At 39.0% G+C, this 20,299-nt stretch overlaps 1 protein-coding gene and 1 pseudogene across 1 annotated transcript in view; one reads left to right on the forward strand and one right to left on the reverse strand.

Moving 5' to 3' along the window:
• Positions 1-154: 154 nt before the first annotated feature.
• Positions 155-1,571, reverse strand: LOC105496900 (hsc70-interacting protein pseudogene; annotated as a pseudogene).
• A 15,067-nt stretch (positions 1,572-16,638) lies between these two features.
• Positions 16,639-20,299, forward strand: part of LOC105496893 (synaptotagmin 10) — a 68,579-nt gene continuing 64,918 nt past the window's right edge. The window contains exon 1 of the mRNA XM_011767538.3: positions 16,639-17,098. Within this exon, the coding sequence (XP_011765840.2) occupies positions 16,948-17,098 (151 nt within the window). The 5' untranslated portion in view covers positions 16,639-16,947. The remainder of the gene's footprint in view (positions 17,099-20,299) is intronic.

The raw sequence follows: 20,299 nt of genomic DNA on the forward strand, positions 1-20,299 counted from the left end.
TTCATTATTAAAATTTGACTTTTGTTTTAATTAATTTATGAAATATTTTATTATTGAGATATTATTGTTACTAATCTTTTGGTATGTATGCCACACACATTTTTCTCAGTTCATTTTTTTTGTTTTAAATAGTTTTAAAGTTTAAAAAGTGTTTAAAGTTTGTAATTCCTAGTAGGAAAACATTATGTAAATGAATACCCTAATGGCAAACCACTGTAAAATGCTTCAGCTGCATTTGGGGTCGAGGGATACTGATTATCTTCAAGGTGACCCAGCTCTCTTGATGAGGAGGTCAGAAGTACACTGGTTCATATTATTGTGATACCCATCTAAAGCATTCTAGGTGATCTAGATTGCTTTTCCTTCAGCAAGGGCTTTATTTATCAGGAGGGCATTATACTTGACCTCCAAATTTGGCTGATAATTTACTGATAAGATTCATAACCTTTGGTTGCTCTGGTATTTTGACATATTTGCTGGGTTCTGGGCTACATGCTGGAAGGCCACCATAATTTTGGATCCTGCTTCGCTGCAAGAACCTCGGGATCACTAAGAATTTCTTTAAGTCCAGGCATTCCTGCCACTCAAGGCATTCCCCCTCCCATTCCCAGCATTCCTCTGTGAAAATTATCAGGCATTCCCCCAAGAAAGCCACCCAGAAAAGAGTCATACTGAACTGCTGACTGTCCTCTGGCTTCTTCCTCTATTTGGGCTCTCTCATGCTCTTCTGGAGCCTTCTTAACTCTTTCTATTCTTTCTTTGATCTCTCACTCTTCACGTTTTCTCTCACGCTTTTTCCGACGTTCTGCAATTTTCTGTGCCCTAGGTTGAACTTCTTTTAGCACTGCTCTAGCATCTTCATCATCATCCACTTTAAAGGAAAGGCCAAGCAGGATCATGGGTTGCTTCGTCCCAACGGACTAAGAAATCTGTGTGGTTTCCCTCATGACTTGTAAGGCTGACCTGAATCAGGATTTATTTCAATGGCTCTGTCACAGTCTTGAATGGCAGCATTTGGTTTCTGTAATTTCTCAAAGACATTGGCCCTCTTGGTATACAGAATGGCCAAGGGAGGATTCAGCTTGATGGAATCTATGAATGAGTTGATGGCTTTCTACAGTTCATCATCAGTTAGGGCTTCAATGGCAGCCACTTACTTATCGTTAACCTGATCCATCATCTCCTCTGCTATCTCTGAATTTCTCATTTCTTGAGGGGCATCAGTGTCTAGTTCCATCACACCTTCATTATCAGTTCCTAGATCGCTTTCCTCATTTGATGGTTTGTCTGTCTTTAAGTCTTCCTCCGCCTTCTTATTATCTGCTTTTTCTTCCTTGATATTTTCTTCTGATTGAGCTTTCGGAGTAGCAGATGGCACCTTACCCCGCATGCTCTTCACCCACTCCCTCAGGAAGCGCATTTTTCATGTGCAGAACACTTGGATCCTGCTTACACATTTTCACGAAGGTCGGAAGCTCCTTCACTTTGCAGGGGTCCGTCCGTGGTCGGTAGGTGGTGGGTGAAGCTGAAGGGCTGCTGCTGAGTTCACGGGCCAGACCCTGGCTCAGCATGACCTCAGTTCATTTTTTATAATGTTTTTCAGTATATTTTTATCCTGTGTTATGGTTTCAATTTTTACATTAAAAATGATCTAAACATTTTTATTTTAGAATTAATTTTTACAATTTTAAATATATAAGGCATTGAAAATTAAATTCTGTGTGGTGATAAATAAGCATTTGTTGTTTTTTAAAGATAACTTTATTGAGATATTATTCACATTTATTATTCAATCTTTGAAAGTGTATAATTCAGTGGTTTTTAGAGTATCCACAGAGTTGTGTAAACATCACTACTAACTTTGAAACATTTTATCACCAAAAAAAATAACCTTTCCATTAGTAGCCACTGCCCATTCCCCAGTTCTTCCTGCCCCCGTCTCCAGATCCTGAAAGCCACGAATCTACTTTTCATCTCTAAGAATTTAGGTACCCTGGAGACTTTGTATAAATGGTGCCTCAGAGTATGTGGTCTTTTGTGACTGGCTTATTTCACTTAACACAATATTTTCCGGGCTCATCTATGTTGTAGCTTGTATCAGTAATTTATTATTTTGTATTGCAAAACAATATTCTATGGTACGGAATACATCACATTTTGTTTATCCATTAATCAGCTGATGGATATTACCACTTTTTGAAAACTAGGAATAATACTGCTATGAATATTAGTGTATACATTTTTGTGTGTGAAAATATGTTTCCAGTTCTCCTGGCTAAATACTAAGAAGCGAATCAGTAGATAACTCATAGGAAGTTATACTTGGTTTTCCAATGTCATTGTACCATTTTTATTTCTACCAGAGGTGCATAAGGGTTCTACATTCTCTTACTGACATGTGTTATATCTGTCTTTTAATAATAGCTATCTTAGTTGATATGAAGTGATATGTTACTATGGTTTTAATTTGCATTTCTCTAATGGCTAATGATGTTGAATATCTTAATGTGCTTAGTGACCATATGTATATCTTCTTTGGGGAAATATCTACTCAAATCCTTTACTCATTTTTTTAAAATTGAGTTATCTGTCTTTTTGTTGTTGACTTATAATCATTCTTTATATTTTCTAGATTAAAGTCCCTCATTATATAAGTGTTTTACAATATTATCTCCAGACCTATCAGTTAGCTTTTTGCATTCTTGATGCATTTTTGAAGTAAAAAAGGTTTAATTTTCATTAAGTTCAAATTATCTATTTTTTAAAATTTTGTCTATTGAGTTTTTGGTGTCAAATTTAAGAAATTATTGTCTAACTGAAGGTCATGAAAATTTATTCCTGTTTTTCTCAAAAAGATTTATAATTTCAGTTCTTACATTTAGGTCTATGATCTCTTTTGAATTAATTTTTATGTATGGTGTGAGGAAGAAGTACACTTTCATCCTTTTGCATGTGTATACCAGTTGTCTCATCACCATTTGTGGAAAAAATGATTTTTCCCCTACTGAATTGTGTTTGTAACCTTATTGAAAAGTCAATTGCCCATAAATATAAGGGTTTTTTTCTGGATTATCATTTCATCAATCTGTATATCTGTCCTTATCCTAGCACCTCACTGTCTGCATTACTTTAGGGCTTTATAGTAAATTTGATTGGAAGTATGAGACCTTCAAATTTCTTCTTTTTTTATAGATTGTTTGAGTTATTCTGGGTGCTTTGCAGTTCCATCTAAATTTTAGGATCATTCGATTAATTTTTGCAAAAACAGCAGCTGGGATTTTCATATAGATGACATTAAATCTGTATACCAACTTTGCGACTTTGCCTTCTTAACAATAGTAAGTCTTGGATTCATGAGCATATCTTTCATTTATTAAGATATTTTAAAATTTCTTTCAGCAATATTTGTATTTTACAAGGCTCAAGTCTTATAAGTATTTTACTATTTTAATGTTCTAAGTGAAATTGCTTTCTTAATTTCATTTTGGATTGCTTATTACTATTATACAGCAACAATATTTTTATATTGATCTTGAATCCTGAAACTTTATGTTAAATTCATTTATTAGCTGTTGTAGTTTCAATATGGATTCCTTAGGATTTTCTGTATATAAGATGATGTCCTCTGCAAACAGAGATAGTTTTACTTCTTCCTTTCTAATCTGGCTGCTTTTTGTTTCATTATTTTTCCCTAATTGTCCTGCCTAGAACCTCCAGTAAAATGTTAAATAGAAGAGGCATGAGTGTATATTGTTGTCTTTTCCTAATCTTTGGGTAAAGCTTTCAGTCTTTCACCATTAAGTACGATGTTAGTTGGGATTTTTGTTTGTTTGTGTGGGAGAGCTGTGAGGAGGGCAATACTTGGTTTTTGTTTTGTGTAAATGCCCTTCATGAGGTTGAGAAAGTTCCTTTGTATTCCTGGTTTGTTTAGTGTTTTTTTTTTTTTGTTTTTTTTTTTATCATGAATCCCTTTGTTTTTAAAGTAAAGATTTAACAGCCAGAATTCAAGATTGGTAAATAAAATATTTAATCAATATACACAATTATGATTTAGGTTTAAAAAACTTTTAAAAAACTTGAATCATTTTTAAGTTCTCTGTTTTTTGTTTTGTTTGTATTTTGTAGCATGTGAGTTGGCTTTGAAGTTAATCCCAAAAGAAGCACTCCAAAAAAAATTTGCGTAAATGCAGCATTTTGAAATTGTTGGTGAGTCCATAAAAGCAACTATGCAGACAAACAATATATTTTACTTTATAGTCATATTCCATATTCTAGCACTTACTCTTTAATGTTTACAATAAAAAATATTACAAATTCTTCTGCAGAAAACTTACTCAAAAAATTAAATTGAAATTTTCTAGGCCAGCTTTCTGCCAAGAGAGAAACTGAGAATAAAAATTTCCTCAGAACTTACATACTATTTATATCACCATGTATTAATTATATAACTTTGTTGAGTGAAAGAATTGTAATCCTAATGATTTACAAATCATTTTAATCAATATATCCTCTTTATTGAACTTCTCAAAATAACCAGTAACATTTATGTGATTTTGGTGTTTAGAAATTGACACAGTACATTCTAAGCACTTAATTCAAACTTGTCAGTACCAGATAAATCCTACTTAAAAACTATTATAGCTCTTCACATGGTCACTAAAGCTAAATTGTCATTTTATTCCTGCTCTGTGCCTATAATTATTCTCAGTTCTGGGATGCAGTGGTGAAAAAGTCAGACCTGGCTGTCAGGGAGTTTGTGATCTAGTATGGGAAAGATAGATAGTAAACACATAAATAAACCAGCAAGATAATTTCAGAGAGAGGCCACTGCTGCAGAGATAATAGAATATTCTAATATGATTTAGAATGATTAGAACTTCCTCTGTGAGAATTGAGGAAGAACGTGGTGTAAATGGGAATTTTAGGGAGGTTAATGATGTGCTACGTGAGGTAATTCATCACTTGTTGCCTCTTGAGAAAGGTATTTTGCTACTTCTTAAGACTTCTAGGGGGCCCAATTATTTTACTTATTAATGAGGCACCAATTCGAAAAAATATTTGACACAGAGTAAAAAGGCTGAGCTGTAACTGATTTATATATCAAATAATCCTAATCCACAGAGTGACGATTATAATTTATATTTGCATAGCATTTTTGAGTACTTTCACATTCACTGCCTCTTTTGAGCATCAGGGCAATCCTTTGATGAAGTAAAACATGATATTATTCTATCAGTAAAAAAAGACACGCTAAGTTCAAAGAGTTTGAGTAAGTTATCCATTACACAGCTGGCAAATTATGGAACTTAAAACAGAACTGTGGGTTTGTTTGTTTGTTTTTTACCTAATTTCAATTAATGCCCTCAATCTGTTGTTATTTTAGATTGCTTATTTTGAGTTGACCAGATATTACACCCAAAGTAAGTAAGTATACTACGTAAATTCTTAAGGATACTTTTTGGTCTAAAGAACCCATCTAGAAGAGTGGTTCTCAAAGTGTGGTCCCTGGACCAGCAGTATCTGTATCACATGGGAAATTTTTAGAAATGCAAATTCTCAGTCCCCACCTCAAATCAAATGAATTAGAAACTCCAGGAGTGGGGCCTAGCAACTTATGTTTTAACAACCATTCCAAATGATTCTTACACATGCTAAGGTTTGAGATCACAAGTTTAGAAAAGAAACAATGGTTAGTCTCAGATTCCTTATTTTTTTAATTAACAATAAAAATATTTTGCATTTTAATTTTAATTTCTTTGATAGGCATATACATTATATATATTTGCATAAGTGTTTACATATAAAAACACAGGGCAGTCTTTGAAAATAATGCACTCAATGTCAGGAATTTAAAAGTACTAACATCTATTTTTATAAACGGGGATGCACAAAAAAGGATAATCTTATATGTTTCTGGTAGAAATGTGAATTTAAATGTAATTTCACATGGCAGAATTATCTTCCTTGGAAATATAGATAATGTAAATAAAATTATCAGTATTTAAGTAAATATTACAAGTAAATTCACTGCAACATGGCCCATTGTGATAAATAGCTAAAGTAAAAAAAAAAAAAAAAAAAAAAAACTGCATCAGTAGGGAAATAATTGAATAAATTATGGTATATCATCATCTTGAAATGTTTCTAGTCATTAAAAATAATTATTCATCATGCCGTACATGCTGGAGATTTAATATACAGCATAGTGACTATCAGTAACAATACCGTATTATTTATTTGAAATATGCTGAGAAGACGGGCATACCTTGTTTTATCGTGCTTCATTTTATTGCACTTCACAGATATTGTGCTGCTTACAAGTTGAAGGTTTGTGGCAACCCTGCCTTGAGCAAGTGTATTGGCACCATTTTGCCAACAGCATGTGCTTACTTCATGTCTGTCACATTTTCATAATTTTTGCAATATTCAAACATTTTAATTATTATATTTTTTATGATAATATGTGATCAGTGATTGATACAGTGTGGATATTTGTCCTGACCAAATCTCATGCTGAAATGTAATCCCCGGTGTTGGAGTTGGGGCCTGATGGAAGGGGCTTGGATCATGAGGATAGATCCCCCATAAATGGCTTGGGCCATTCTCTTAGTGATAAGTGAGCTCTCTCTCTAAGTTCATACAAGATCTGGTTGTTTAAGTGTGTGGCACCTCTACCCCCAATTCCCTCTCTCTTGCTCCTGTTTTCACCATGTGACATGCAAGTTCCCACTTCAGCTTCCACCGTAAAAGTTCTCTAAGCCATCCCCAGAAACAGATGCTGGCATTTTGCTTCCTCTACAACCTGCAGAACTGTGAGCCAATTAAATCTCTATTCTTATAAATTATCTAGTCTTAAGTATTTCTTTATAGCTATGCAACAATCGCCTAACACAGTGATCTTTGATATTACCATATTGTTTCGAAGTACGATAAACCACACCCATAAAAGACAGCAAAATAATTAATAAATATTTTGTGTGTTCTGACTGCTTCATCAACCCGCGATCTCCTATCTCTCTCCCTCTCATTGGGTCTCTTTATTCCCTGAGATACAATACTAAAATTAGGCCAACTACTAACTCAAAAACGGCCTTCAAGTGTTTAAGTGAAAGGAAGAGTCACACATCTCTCACTTTATTTTATTTATTATTATTATTTTTTTTAATGTATTTATTTCTTGAGACAGGGTCTCACTCTATCACCCAGGCTGGCGTGCAGTGGTGCAATCTCAGTTCATTGCAGTTTCCGCCTCCGGGTTCAAGAGATTCTCCTGCTTCAGTCACCCAAGTAGCTGGGATTACAGGAGTGCAATACCATGTCCGGCTAATGGAGATGGTGTTTCACCATGTTGTCCAGAATTCCTGAACTCAAGGGATCCGCCCACCTTGGTCTCCCAAAGTGCTGGGATTACAGGTGTGAGCCACCGCACCAGGCCGCATCTCTCACTTTAAATCAGATGCTAGAAATGATTATGCTTAGTGAAGAAGGCACGTCTAAAGCCAAGACAGTCTGAAAGCTAGGCCTCCTGCATCAGTTAGCCAAGTTATGAATACAAAGAAAAAGTTATTGAAAGAAATTACAAGCGCCACTCTAGTGAACATATAAATGATAAGAAAGTGAAAACAGGCCGGGTGCGGTGGCTCACGCCTGTAATCCCAGCACTTTGGGAGGCCGAGGTGGGTAGATCACGAGGTCAGGAGATCGAGACCATCCTGGCGAATACAGTGAAACCCCGTCTGTACTAAAAATACAAAAAAATTAGTCGGGCGTGGTGGCGGACGCCTGTAGTCCCAGCTACTCAGGAGGCTGAGGCAGGAGAATGGCCTGAACCCGGGAGGCGGAGCTTGCAGTGAGTGGAGATCCCGCCACTGCACTCCAGCCTGGGCAACAGAGTAAGACTCCTTCTCAAAAGAAAAAAGAAAACAGCCTATTGCTGATATGAAGAAAGTTTTGCTGGTCTGGATAGAAGATCAAACCTCCGCAATATTTCCTCAATCAAAACTCTAATCCAGAGCAACGCCCTAACTTGCGCTCTAGGTCCTTGAAGGCTGAGAGAGGTGAGGGAGCTGCAGAAGAAACCTTGTAAGCTAGCAGAGACTGGTTCATTAGGTTTAAGGGAAGAAGCCATCTCCACAATATAAAGTGCAAGGTGAAGCAACAAGTGCTGATGTAGAAGCTGCAGCAAGTTATCCAGAAGATCTAGCTAAAATCACGGATGAAGGTGGCTACACTAAACAACAGATTTTCAATGTAGATGAAACAACCTTCTATTAGAAGAAGATGCCATCTAGGACTTTCATAGGAGACAGGAGAAGTCAGTGCCCGGCTTCAAAGGACAAGCTGACTCTCTTATTAAGGGCTAGTGAAGCTGGTGGCTTTAAGTGATAATCAAGGCTCATTTACCATTTCAAAACTCTTAGGATCCTTAAGAATGATACTAGATCTGCTCTGCCTGTGTTCCCTAAATGGAACAAGAAAGCCTGGATGACAGCACATCTGTTTATAGCATGGTTTCTTGAATATTTTAAGCCCACTGTTGAGACTTAATGCTCAGAAAAAAGAGTCCTTTCAAAATATTACTGTTCATTGACAATGCATCTAGAAATCCAAGGGCTCTGATGGAGATGTACAAAGAGATTAATGTTGTTTTCACGACTGCTGCCCATGTACCAAGGAGTAATTTTGATTTTCAAATCTTTTATTTCAGAAATACTTTTTGTTGTTGTTGTTGTTTGGGGGTTTTATAAATGATGATTTATTAAGCTTTTGTTCTTCTTCCATTTTGATACATTTCCTGTACATGGCTCTCGAGGTTCTTTTTTTTTTTTTAACTTTATTTTAGATGCAGGGGGTACATATGCAGGTTTGTAACCGGGGTATATTGCATGATGCTAAGGTTTGGGGTCCAAATGATCCCATCACTCAGGTACTCAGCATAGTACCCAATAGTTCATTTTTCAATCCTTTCTGTCCTCCTTCCTCCACCCAGTAGTCTCCAGTGTCTATTGTTGTCATCTTTATGTCCATGAGTACCCAATGTTTAGCTCCCACTTATAAGTGAGAGCATGCAGTATTTGGTCTTCTGTCCCCGCATGAACTCACTTAGGATAATGGCCTCCGGCTGCATACTTGTTGCTGCAAAGGACATGAATATTTAAGAAATACTCTTGATAAGGGCACAGCTGCCATAGATGGTGAACCTCTGATGGATCTGGGCAAAGTAAATATAAAGACCTCTGGAAAAGATTCATCCTTCCAGATGCCATTAAGAAGACTCATGATTCATGGAGGCAGCCAAAATATAAATATGAACAGGAGTTTGGAAGAAATTGATTCCAGCCCTCATGGATGACTTTGAGGGGTTCAAGACTTCTGTGGCAGAAGTAACTGCAGATGTGGTACAAATAACAAAAGAACTAAAATTAGAGGTGAAGCCTGAAGATGTGAATTACTGCACTCTCATGATAAAACCTGAGCACAGGAAGAGTTGCTTCTTACAAATGAGCAAAGAAAGTGGTTTCTTGAGATGGAATCTATTCCTGATGAACATGCAGGAAACACTGTTATAATGACAACAAAGTATTTGGAATATTCCATAAATTTAGTTGATAAAGCGGCAACAGGATTTAAGAGGATTGGTTCCAATTTTGGACAAAATTCTTCTGTGGGTAAAATGATATCACAAAGCACAGAAAAAATCTTTTGTGAAAGGAAGAGTTGACTGGTGCAGCAAACTTCATTGCTGTCTTATTGTAAGAAATTGCCACAGCCACCCCAACCTTCAGCAACCACCCTTGATCAATCAGCAACCATCAACACCAACGCAAGACCCTCCACCAGCAAAAAAAAGACTGCAACTCGCTAAAGGCGCAGATGATCGTTAGAATGTTTTAGCAATAAAGTATTTTTTAATTAAGGCATGTATATTGCTTTTTAGACATAGTACTATTGCACACTTAATAGACTACAGTATGTGTCAAGATAAATTGTATAAGCACTGGGAAACCAAAAATGTACTGTGACTTTTTGATGATATTTTGTGGCTTTATTATGATATTCACTTTATTGAGGTGATCTGGAACCAAATCCACAATATCTCCCAGGTATTCCTGGAGATCTGTAGTGTCTTCACTAACTTACTCTACACACACAAAATGGTAACTATGAGTAATGATGGATATATTATTTAAATTAATTGTAATCATTTCACAATGTATAGCTATAGCAAATCATCACATTATACACCCTGAATGTGTACTTTTTTAATTTGTCAATTATACCTCAAAAAAGCAAGAAAAAATAATTCATTAAACTACCACAGTTAAATCGAAGGGATTTTCATTAGTTATAGTTAGGTAAAAACTGCATCATTTTGGAAAATAGACAACAGAGTAACACGTATACATCTGTGTATCCATATGCTTATTTACTTACATGGGAGAGGAAAAGAATATGACAAGGTTCATTCTAGGTTCTTAGATGGTATAACTAGTAGGGTCATAGATTGGTTGCTAATGTGAATGAAGAAGTAGATGAAGGCCATACTTTTATCATTTCACTCTTTTATCAATTCACCTTCCTGGCTGACTGATCCCTTAATACCTTTCTGCCTACTCTGTAGACACCTTATGAGGATAGATGAGAAGCCGCAGCATCCAGCAATGGCTAAGACCCTAATTCTGCAACTTAAGGTCTGAATTGGAATCCAGACTCTACTATCAATGGCTATATACCCTAAGAAAGGCTACTTAAACTCTCTGAGGTGTTTTTTTTTTACCTGTACAAAACAAATAAAAATATCTATTACACAAGTTTATTGTGAAAATTAAATAGTAAATGTATGTAAAAAGCTTAGAACTATGTCTGTCACTATTCTAAATGAGCTAATATATAAGATATTAATACTATAACAATTAGCTTGAAAGTACTTAGTTTTTTATAGCTTATATATCTAATAATTATGATTATGATTATTAAGCATAGATATAAAACATATAACACAGACATGACACAAAACAGGTATCAAGAGTTTGTGACTGTTCCTGAGATACAAATGGACATCTTTTTCCTTCTGGGTCTTCTTCCTCCCTGGGAATAGAACAGTTTACTAGCTTCTATTACATACCCTGGTGATATGGTTTGGCTCTGTCCTCACCCAGATCTCACCTTGAATTGTAATAATCCCCATGTGTCAAGGGCTGGGCCAGGTGAAGATAATTGAATCATGGGGGTGGTTCCCCCCATACTGTTCTGATGGTAGCAAGCCTCATGAGATCTGATGGTTTTATAAATAGGAGTTCCCCTGCACAAGCTCTCTTGCCTGCCACCACGTAAGATATGACTTTGCTCTTCATTCACCTTTTGCCATGACTGGGAGGCCTCCCCAACCATGTGGAACTGTAAGTCAATTAAACCTCTTTCCTTTATAAATTACCCAGTCTCAGGTATGCCTTTATTAGCAGTGTGAGAACAGACTAATATACTATATATTTCTGAAATAAGTAACTAATGGCTCTTATTACTGATGATAACTACAGAGAAAGAGATAGGGTTAAGAAGTGACATATTAATCTACTCATTAACAAATGCTTATTGAATAACTATTACTGCTGGCACAGTGTGAAGCACTAGAAAAAGAGCAGTGATAAAGCAATATATGTTCCCTTCCTTCCAGAGCTTACAAGAAATTATTTGACTTTATGATTTGTGCTGCAAAGGAGAAATTGAGGATGAAAAGAAAGTACATGGTCAACTCAGAAAACAATAAAGAAGACAGACAGAAGTCAGGTCAGTAAGGCTTTACAGACCACGCTGAAGGTATTCAATAAATCCAAAGCACAATTGGAAGCCACAGGAAAGTTAAATAGTGGCACAATGAGAATTGCCTTTTTAAATAGCTAAACATGATAAATTAAGAATTTGCGTGCTTGTGTTCCTGCTCCTGAAATGACACTGCAATGACAGTAAAGCAATAAAAGGCTATAAACCCCAAAGAACAAAAAGACTAAAAAGACAAAAGATGTTAATAGATTTAGAAGATGGAAGTCGGTGAATAAGCAGTCACTAACTTGCTAAGCAGAGGGAGCTTAAACCTCTAGAGGCAGACAGCAATGAGAAGCTAGTGATTCACCCCAGAGAGACCCAGAAAAAAATAGAGATGGAGACACCTCATATTCATTCTGAAGAAGGTGGAGGTAAGACAAGAGGCTAAAAAGGCAGGGGTTGGGGGTCAATGTAATTCTTAAGATGTCTTGAAGCTTAAGTCTCCACCCACACATCCTTAATTATTACCCTTCCCCAAATTGTAAATAAAATAGGTTTGTTTTTTGTGTTTTATTTTGCCCAGAAATATTAACCTTGAAAGGCTCTAGATCCCAGATATCAGACCCAAAAAAGGACAGAGTCAGGGGACATACTGAAGAAGGAGGATTAAGTAAAAGCACGCAGATTTTAATTATTACCTTTACATCCCTGGTGAGAGACTAGATAGTCCCTCTCTGAAAAGAATTTAATCACTCCAGAGAATAAAGCTGTTGATACCGATATTTGGGGTGTTCCAATTAAAAATACAGCTCAGTTATGAATTGCCCTTCAGTAATGCTCACTGGTTCTATGTCTTACTGATGCACTTGGTCCTGCAAATCCATATTACAGTGTTTTTAAATGGAAGCCCAGGGATCAGCAGACACCTGAGAAAAAATCCTCCAACATAAAGAACAGAACAACAACAACAAAAAGAATTATTCAGAGAAAAAGATGACAAGACTGAAACAAGGGTGAAAGGGTGTTAAATATACATAATTAATATGGTCAGAGAAAGAAGAAAAGATTTTGCATTCATGAAATAAGAAAAAAATAATCACTAACCCAAAAAGTGTGCAGATCTTAGAACTATAAGACATGAAATTGTAGTAGTTTAATAGAAGGCTCAGAGGACAACGTCAAGGAAATCTCCCCAAAATTAGAGCACAAGGAGTAGGGTGACAAAAATGGAAAATAGAAGAGAAGTGAAAATTGGAAATTTAGTCCTGATAGCCAAAAATCCAACAAAAAAGGAGTTCTAGTAAGGGACTGCACAGAAAAAATGGAAGTTAGAACATTACTGAAGGAATAAATCAATAGAATTTCTCAGAATTGAAGAACTCAAAACTGAGTCTCAGATTGAAATGCTCACTGGGTATCCATCAGGAAAAATGAACAAATTGAACATAATGGAAAAAGAGAAGACACCAAAATCTTCCAGAGTGATGAATTGGGTTGTATTAAAAGGATCTGGAGGCCTGGGGACAGTGGCTACTGCCTGTAATCCTAGCACTTTGGGAGGCCAAGGTGGCCTGATCGCCTGAGGTCAGGAGTTTAGGATCAGCCTGGCCAACATGGTGAAACCCTGCCTCCACTAAAAATACAAAAAATTAGCTGGGCGTGGTGGCGGGCACCTGTAATCCCAGCTACTCTGGAGGCTGAGGCCGGAGAATTGCTTGAACCAGGGAGGCAGAGGGTGCAATGAGCCGAGATTGAACCATTGTACTCCAGCCTAGGCAATGAGAGCGAACCTCTGTCAAAAGGAAGGAAGGAAGGAAGGAAGGGAGGAAGGAAGGGAGGGAGGGAGGGAGGGAGGGAGGGAAGGAAGGAAGGAAGGAAGGAAGGAAGGAAGGAAGGAAGGAAGGAAGGAAGGAAGGAAGGAAGGAAGGAAGGAAGGATGGATCTGGAGTCAGAACTGGACTTCTTAGTACGGACACCCTTCTGTGCAAGACAGAAGTTTTGTCATCATCACCAGCGGGGAGTGAGTGGCAATTCCATTTTCTGAATTGAGGAATACAGGAGCGGCCCCAAGTGTATACAGAAAGTTACAACTGGGATGTTATGAATCTGAGCTGCCAATAAAATACAAAAAAGGAAAGCAGTAACACTTTAAGTAAGTTAAAATTTAATAATTTTCTGTGATCTTCATTCAGACTAAGCTTAGCTGCTCTGAGATTTCTTCATTTACCCACTCTCTTAGTTCCTGTCTTGGAGGTCAAATAATATTTAAAATTAGAGTCTTAGAGTGATTCCCAAGTTCCCCTCACCTTAGGGAGATCTCTGCCTAACAAGCTAACTCTCACTCCTCCACGATGTGAATGAGAAAGAGGAAGAAGAAATTGGAAGAGGATTGAGCAAGCAGGGAAATCACAGAGTTTTGAATGTTTAAAATTGTCACTTAAACAGATATGCTTAGCTCACGTGGGTTTTTCTTGGGCTCCTTATTTCCAAACCAGTCCCTCCTCTACATAACTTAGAGGTCATCCAGAAGGAAGCTGTGACAGAGATCATTACAGCCAGCATTTTTTTGACTAACAATGGCTACTATAGTACTTAGCACAGCCTACAGTGCTCGGTAAATATCAGTCTAACCTGCACTCCTCTCCTTTTACTATTTCACCAATTCCTTCAGAGTGTGAGTGGGGAAGTAAATACAAATCTGTATTTCTTGGTTTACTTTTTAGGTTCTTGGTAGTTGAAATAGTTGGAAAAAAAATTTAAAGACTGAAAGTTGAAATTCTTGTCATCTTATCCTTCAGCATTGAAAAAGATGATCTTCAATGCAGTTTTTACTTTGCCCAAAATTCTTGCCTGAGCTTTTAGTTAGTGACACACACACAAAAAAAAACTGTTTTGATTCACCTGCTAATGAGCTGTGAGATAGTCCAAAGAACAAAGAAAAAAATCAAAACCTGTGATATTCATTTTAGATGAAAGAAATTTTTTTTCAGAGAAATGAATTCAGAAAATCGAATATCCAAGTGAAATTAACTCTTCTTGTTGTGAAAACACAACAGTAAGGCCAGGAACAGCATAAACAAATACCAGGAAAGTTATTTTCAGAATTTGTTTACTTAATATTTAACGCTGAAATCAAACACAAGAGGGTCATTAGGAAGATCTTCTGCATTACTCCACTTAAGCAATTAGATTCTGTAAGTAGTATAAAGATAATTACTCATTTGGTCCTCCTACACAGCAATTAGTTCATATGGTAAATATGAAAGTACAGCATGGCATTGCAGGTTGTTTTCTACCAGTCTGTCTGTGTAGACTGTAGCAGAATGGGGGGCAAAAGGCAATTGGAAAGGGCCTTATTAAAATGTGTTACTTAACTTTGTAGATACAGTAGATGTTTAATTTTTTTTGATTGACAGTGAAATTATTTCTTTAGACAATGACTGAAAAACCACCCAAGTCAGTGTGCATAAAAACAAAACTCAGATAGAGACTGCAGATTTTAGTTTGTCTTAATTCATGGTAAAAAATAGTCCTAGTTAAACCAATTATCCTATGGATCAGGTCAAAATTATTCAACTAATGAATGCTTCCCTACTGGAGTGCTATGGCTAATATTTATAGTAGGTTTACCGTAGTGCCCGTGCAAAGGAAATAATTTACCATGAACTGTTTAGCCGTTTTTAAAAAAGACTACTTATTCTACTAGTATAGACATGCCAACAAGTTCAATACATCCCACTTCAAAAATAAAGAATCCCTCATCACAAGAGGGTTAAATCAATCCTCAGGTTATGATATGGGATGAAACTCCGCCCGAAAACAGTTTAAAAACCATGTAAACACATTATTATATCCTGAAGCCCGTGTTTATTAATTTTATTTTGTCGCTTTAGTTCTAGTGATTTGCACGCATTTGCATTAAAGAATTATAAGAATAGGTGAGCTTAAGACATACGAATCAAAATCTCCCATTTCACAGACTCAGGCAAAGACCCGAAAGCAGGCCGGGCACGGTGGCTAGTGCCAGTAATACCAGCATTTTGGGAAGCTAAGGCGGTAGGATTGATTGAGCAAAGGAGTTCGAGACCAGCCAGGGCACCATAGTGAGATCCCTGTTTTTACAATAAGTTAAAAAAAACAAATGGCGCCTGGAGTCCCTGGAGTCCTAGCTACTAGGGAGGCTGAAGTGGGAGGAACACCAAGACCTGAAAGCAGCTTCAAGGTTAGGCTGAGATGTGTGACAGATTTGAACTTAATCCTGTTCCCTTTAACACCCATGTCTTGTTTTAAGTCGCTAAGAAGGTAGATGGAGAGAGTCAAGTTGTGCATTCTCAATCTCCAATTACGGATTAATCAACAGAATCTTATCTGATTATTAGTACAAATAACATTTTATTTTGTGACCTACCTAAGAGGGTTTGCTTATTCATGCATTCATTTTTTTAAATTAACTTTTTCAGTTTTTCTTCGATTGGGATGACTTTTCCAGAAGGGCAGAAGCAGATAGCACAAAAAGTAGAATACATGCGTGGAAAAGTTGGAGAGACAAAGGCGGCGGGGATGGCTGCACTGATGCAGGGAAAAGTACTGGGAAAACGGAGAGGGCTCCTCGGGCCAGCTCTGGGCAACGATGAGCAACTCCAGCCTCGGCAGGGGCGCCGGGCCGCCAGCCCTCCCTCGCGAGTCCGTTCTCCAGAGGACGCGGGGAGCTGGGTCTGCGCGCTCTGCCGCCAGTCACCCCGCGCCCGCGCCGGGCTGCTATTGGACGCGTCGCCGCCAGGCGCCCGCCAGAAACACCAGTGTGCTGGGGGGAGGAGGGGGGCGTGCTTGCGAGTCGAGGGCTTTGGCTTTTTTACGGCTCCCCCCTCCCCTCGGCACTCCATGCCGGGTCTCTAGTTCCAGCTCGCCTCGGCTCGCTCGCGCGGCGGGAGAGTTGGCGCAAACCTCGCCGCAGCCGCAGCCGCAGCCTCCTCGCGCGCCTCTTCTTCCCCTGCGCCCTCCGCTCCCGCTATGGGACTAACGTGGGGCTCCTAAGAGTTGCCGGCTCTCAGCTGCGCGCTCTCCAGCTAAAGTCACGGCAGGCGGACTATGGCTTAGGACGCCCGAGGGGTTAGTCTAGAGGTCGGGAAGAAGAAAACACGGCTAACTGGGGAAAAAAAGAGAAAACGAAAGAAAAGCCAAACGATGAGTTTCCACAAGGAGGACGGAGTGAACGGTCTGTGCCAGAAGGCGCTGCACATCGTCACCGAGCTGTGCTTCGCGGGCCAGGTGGAATGGGAGAAGTGCTTGGGCATCTTCCCTCGGGACAGGGGCAGCCAGGGCGGAGGCAGCACAGGTAACCGGGAGGGCTCCGCTCGCCTCCTCGCGCTCCGCTGGGACCCCGAGCGCTCGGCTGCAAGCTCCGGGGTTCTGCGCCTCCCGCGCCGCTCCCGGGGCATATTTGGGGCGCCGCGCTTTCCTACCTCGCTCCCTCCTTCGCTCAGCTCCTGGCGACTTCGAGGGTGGGGCGTTTGGGTTTTGTTTCCTCCTGTCCACCTGCAGGGCTTCTCCCATTCTCTGGTCCGCTTCCCGCCTCCCGGCGCCGTCTCCCGCTCCCAGGCTCGCCGCGCCTCTCGGCGCTCTCCCACGCCTCCCATCTCGCTCCCGGAGTGGAGAGGTGAGTGCGGGCGGTGACTGCGCCGGGAAGGCTCGCGGCTCGGCTGCTTGTGGGGGCGGCTCACCTGTGGGACTGGGGCTGCTCTCGCTCGTTAACCAGCCTCTGGTCCCGGCCTTTTTGATGGGGGCCAGGCGGGACGGACAATCTATGCTTGGACGCAGAACTCCCTCGCAGAGGTGGCTGCCTTGGCCTCCGAGGTAACTCGCGGCTGCAACCTTTCGGGTACTTGACAATTTCTAAAGCCCTTTTAATATATGTGATTTTCTAGGGTTTCATGACAAAGTTGGTAAAACAGCAGGGATTATTGATCCCATTTGTGAGGCGACACCTAAAGCTCAGAGCACATATCGAAGAAGTGGAAGAGAGGGGAAACGTTTAAAATCCCTAGCACACGCACGCTCTCATACATCCAACTCACAGACGTCCTCCCTACCCTTCAGGAAACTAGGAAGTGGGCTGGATGGAGGAGGATATCGACCGTCGGAAATCTGGAGATGGAAAAAAGTCTCAAGTGGATTTTCCTCAAGGCTTGGGGGTGGAAAGAATCGAATTCGAGTCACTGTTTGGGTCACCATTGGGGAAAAGGTTGGTGTGTCCAGCCTGCTGTGCTGCTCGGGCGCACGCGAGGTGGATCAGAGCCGCTTGGGAGGGTCACTTGTTGCACTAGGAGTCAAAAAACACTGCTTTCGGGATTTTCGGCTGGAAGGTTACCATTCCTTCTCTAGGTTCTTTCCCTTTGCTTTTCCTGTCATTTTGATCTCCTGGCGGAATTTGAAGCGTTGAAGGTAATCAGGGCAACAAGAGCTGAACAGCCAGGCTCGGGGTAGAGCAGGACAAAATGGAGCCCTGCGTGCTGGGAGGGAGCAAAGCTGGGCACATTTAGTGAATCTCCTCCACCACTACCCCTGCGTCAAAGCCAAGCGGGGAGCGGGAATGGGTTTAGTTTAGCTTTTACGTTCCGTCGTTCACATGAGTAGCTGCAGGATTTGGAATTCTCTGATCCACGGCAACGCGAGCCAAGGGGGCTCTGTCTGCACTTGGCAGAGCTTGAAGAGATGCCGCTGTTTGGACCCTGGAACGGAGAACTTTAAAATTTTGTCAGTGTATAAACACAACTGATAATCATTTCCATTCGTTCAGTAGGTGTTAAATTCCTAGGAGTGTATGAAACTCAGTGGAAGGCACTGGTGGGCATGTTGTATTCTGTGTCGTGTGTATCGTTGCTAAGTATGAGGTAAAGACCAGTATAGTGTGACCTCAGAGTCCTCTGTGGTGATATTAGGTAAGCTTTTCTGAAACGTCTTTAGTGACACACGTGCTAAAGGTAACACTGAGAGAAGAGGCTACGCTGGACGAAATTAGAGTATTTAAGTTTGAAGACTGTGCTTTGGTAATTGAATAGTTGATGCTGTGAATAAAACTACTGATTTTCCTCTTTCCTGCCCTTTTGTGATCACACACCAAATAGGGGTTGCCCGGGTCTCAGATTGGCTAGTAATGAGGAAAATATGTGAAAATTAGAAACCAAATCCCAACTTCTAAATCTGTCCAAAATGCACAACTATATCAGTTTCAGATAAAATACAGTATATGAATTATAGAAATGGTTCTCAGTTTTTCCTAATCACCACAAGAAGTAGTTGTAGTCTGAATTCCTTTTGAACTTTTCTCCTTGGGAATAAAAAGTGAGAAAATTAGCCTAAAACAATTGCGAGAATATTTTCCTCCCCTTAGGAGGAAAAATAGACTACATAATATATATTTCTTAGCCACTCAGCGTCACACTGTTCTTCAAAGTAGATTTTCTTATAACTTTGTGCCCTCATGCTTGTTATTATAGGTTCCTAAATAAAGCACTTCCAGTGATCCTTCTACTCATTGTTTAATGAGAAGGGCATTTTTGGTAGGAAGACATCAACAATGTTGAATGGCACAGTGCTTATTTACTTTGAAAGTTAATCAGCACTGCCCACATGGTATTAGTTGTTCTAACATTACAGTAATAATTACAAGCTCCAAAATTGTGTATATTTTTAATTCCTTCACATAGAGATAGAGGGAGAGAAATTCAGGTAATTCCAGTTAAAGTCATTCTACATGAAGGGAGTTACAAATCACATATATAAGTAAGATATTAGATATTATCTTACTGGTTTTGTAAATGTCAGTGAAGTGCAAGCATCACCGTTCTTTTTACCATATCAGCAGTAGCAGAAGCAGCAGCAGTATTGTTGCCATTGAGGATTTCACAATCACAGTATGATCGCAATATGACCAATCTCATACTTTAATGAAATTGGTGAAGACTTACACTAAAGTTGCCAACACAGGTACATTTACTCTTTTGGCGTAGTTTATCAGAGTCATTATATGTGCCAGCATTACTAATATTCTAGAAAGTTCACCATGTGCAATTGTTAGAATATCAGATATGTTGAGTCTTTTTACCACAGATTCTCTCCCTCTCCCCAAATAAATATATCACCCACTAAATTCATCTCAATGCACAATATGATTTGATATTAGAATGCTTAGGGAAAATACAAAGCAATATATTGGGCTCAAAAGTTATTTTTCAGGCATACTGTGACTGAATATATATAATCGTTTTTAAACTGGATTTAGCTTAATGTCTGGTTACTCCTTAATTGCTGCTTGAATGCTTATCAATTTCAAGGAACCCATGTTGCTTAAAAGGCACACCTCATAAATCACAGCTCATCAAGCCCACTTAAGCTCATTCACTTGAGCTCACATCACAATTGTATAGATCTAACCTTAATGTAAAGATTTTCGTAAGCATTTAATTCATTCATGTTCTAATTTTGCATGTTTACACAATTTTAATTTGGGACTAAAATTTCTAAAATAAAAATTTAT

The sequence above is a fragment of the Macaca nemestrina genome, chromosome 10 (genome assembly GCF_043159975.1).
Source record: "Macaca nemestrina isolate mMacNem1 chromosome 10, mMacNem.hap1, whole genome shotgun sequence".
Taxonomy (NCBI): Eukaryota; Metazoa; Chordata; class Mammalia; order Primates; family Cercopithecidae; genus Macaca; species Macaca nemestrina.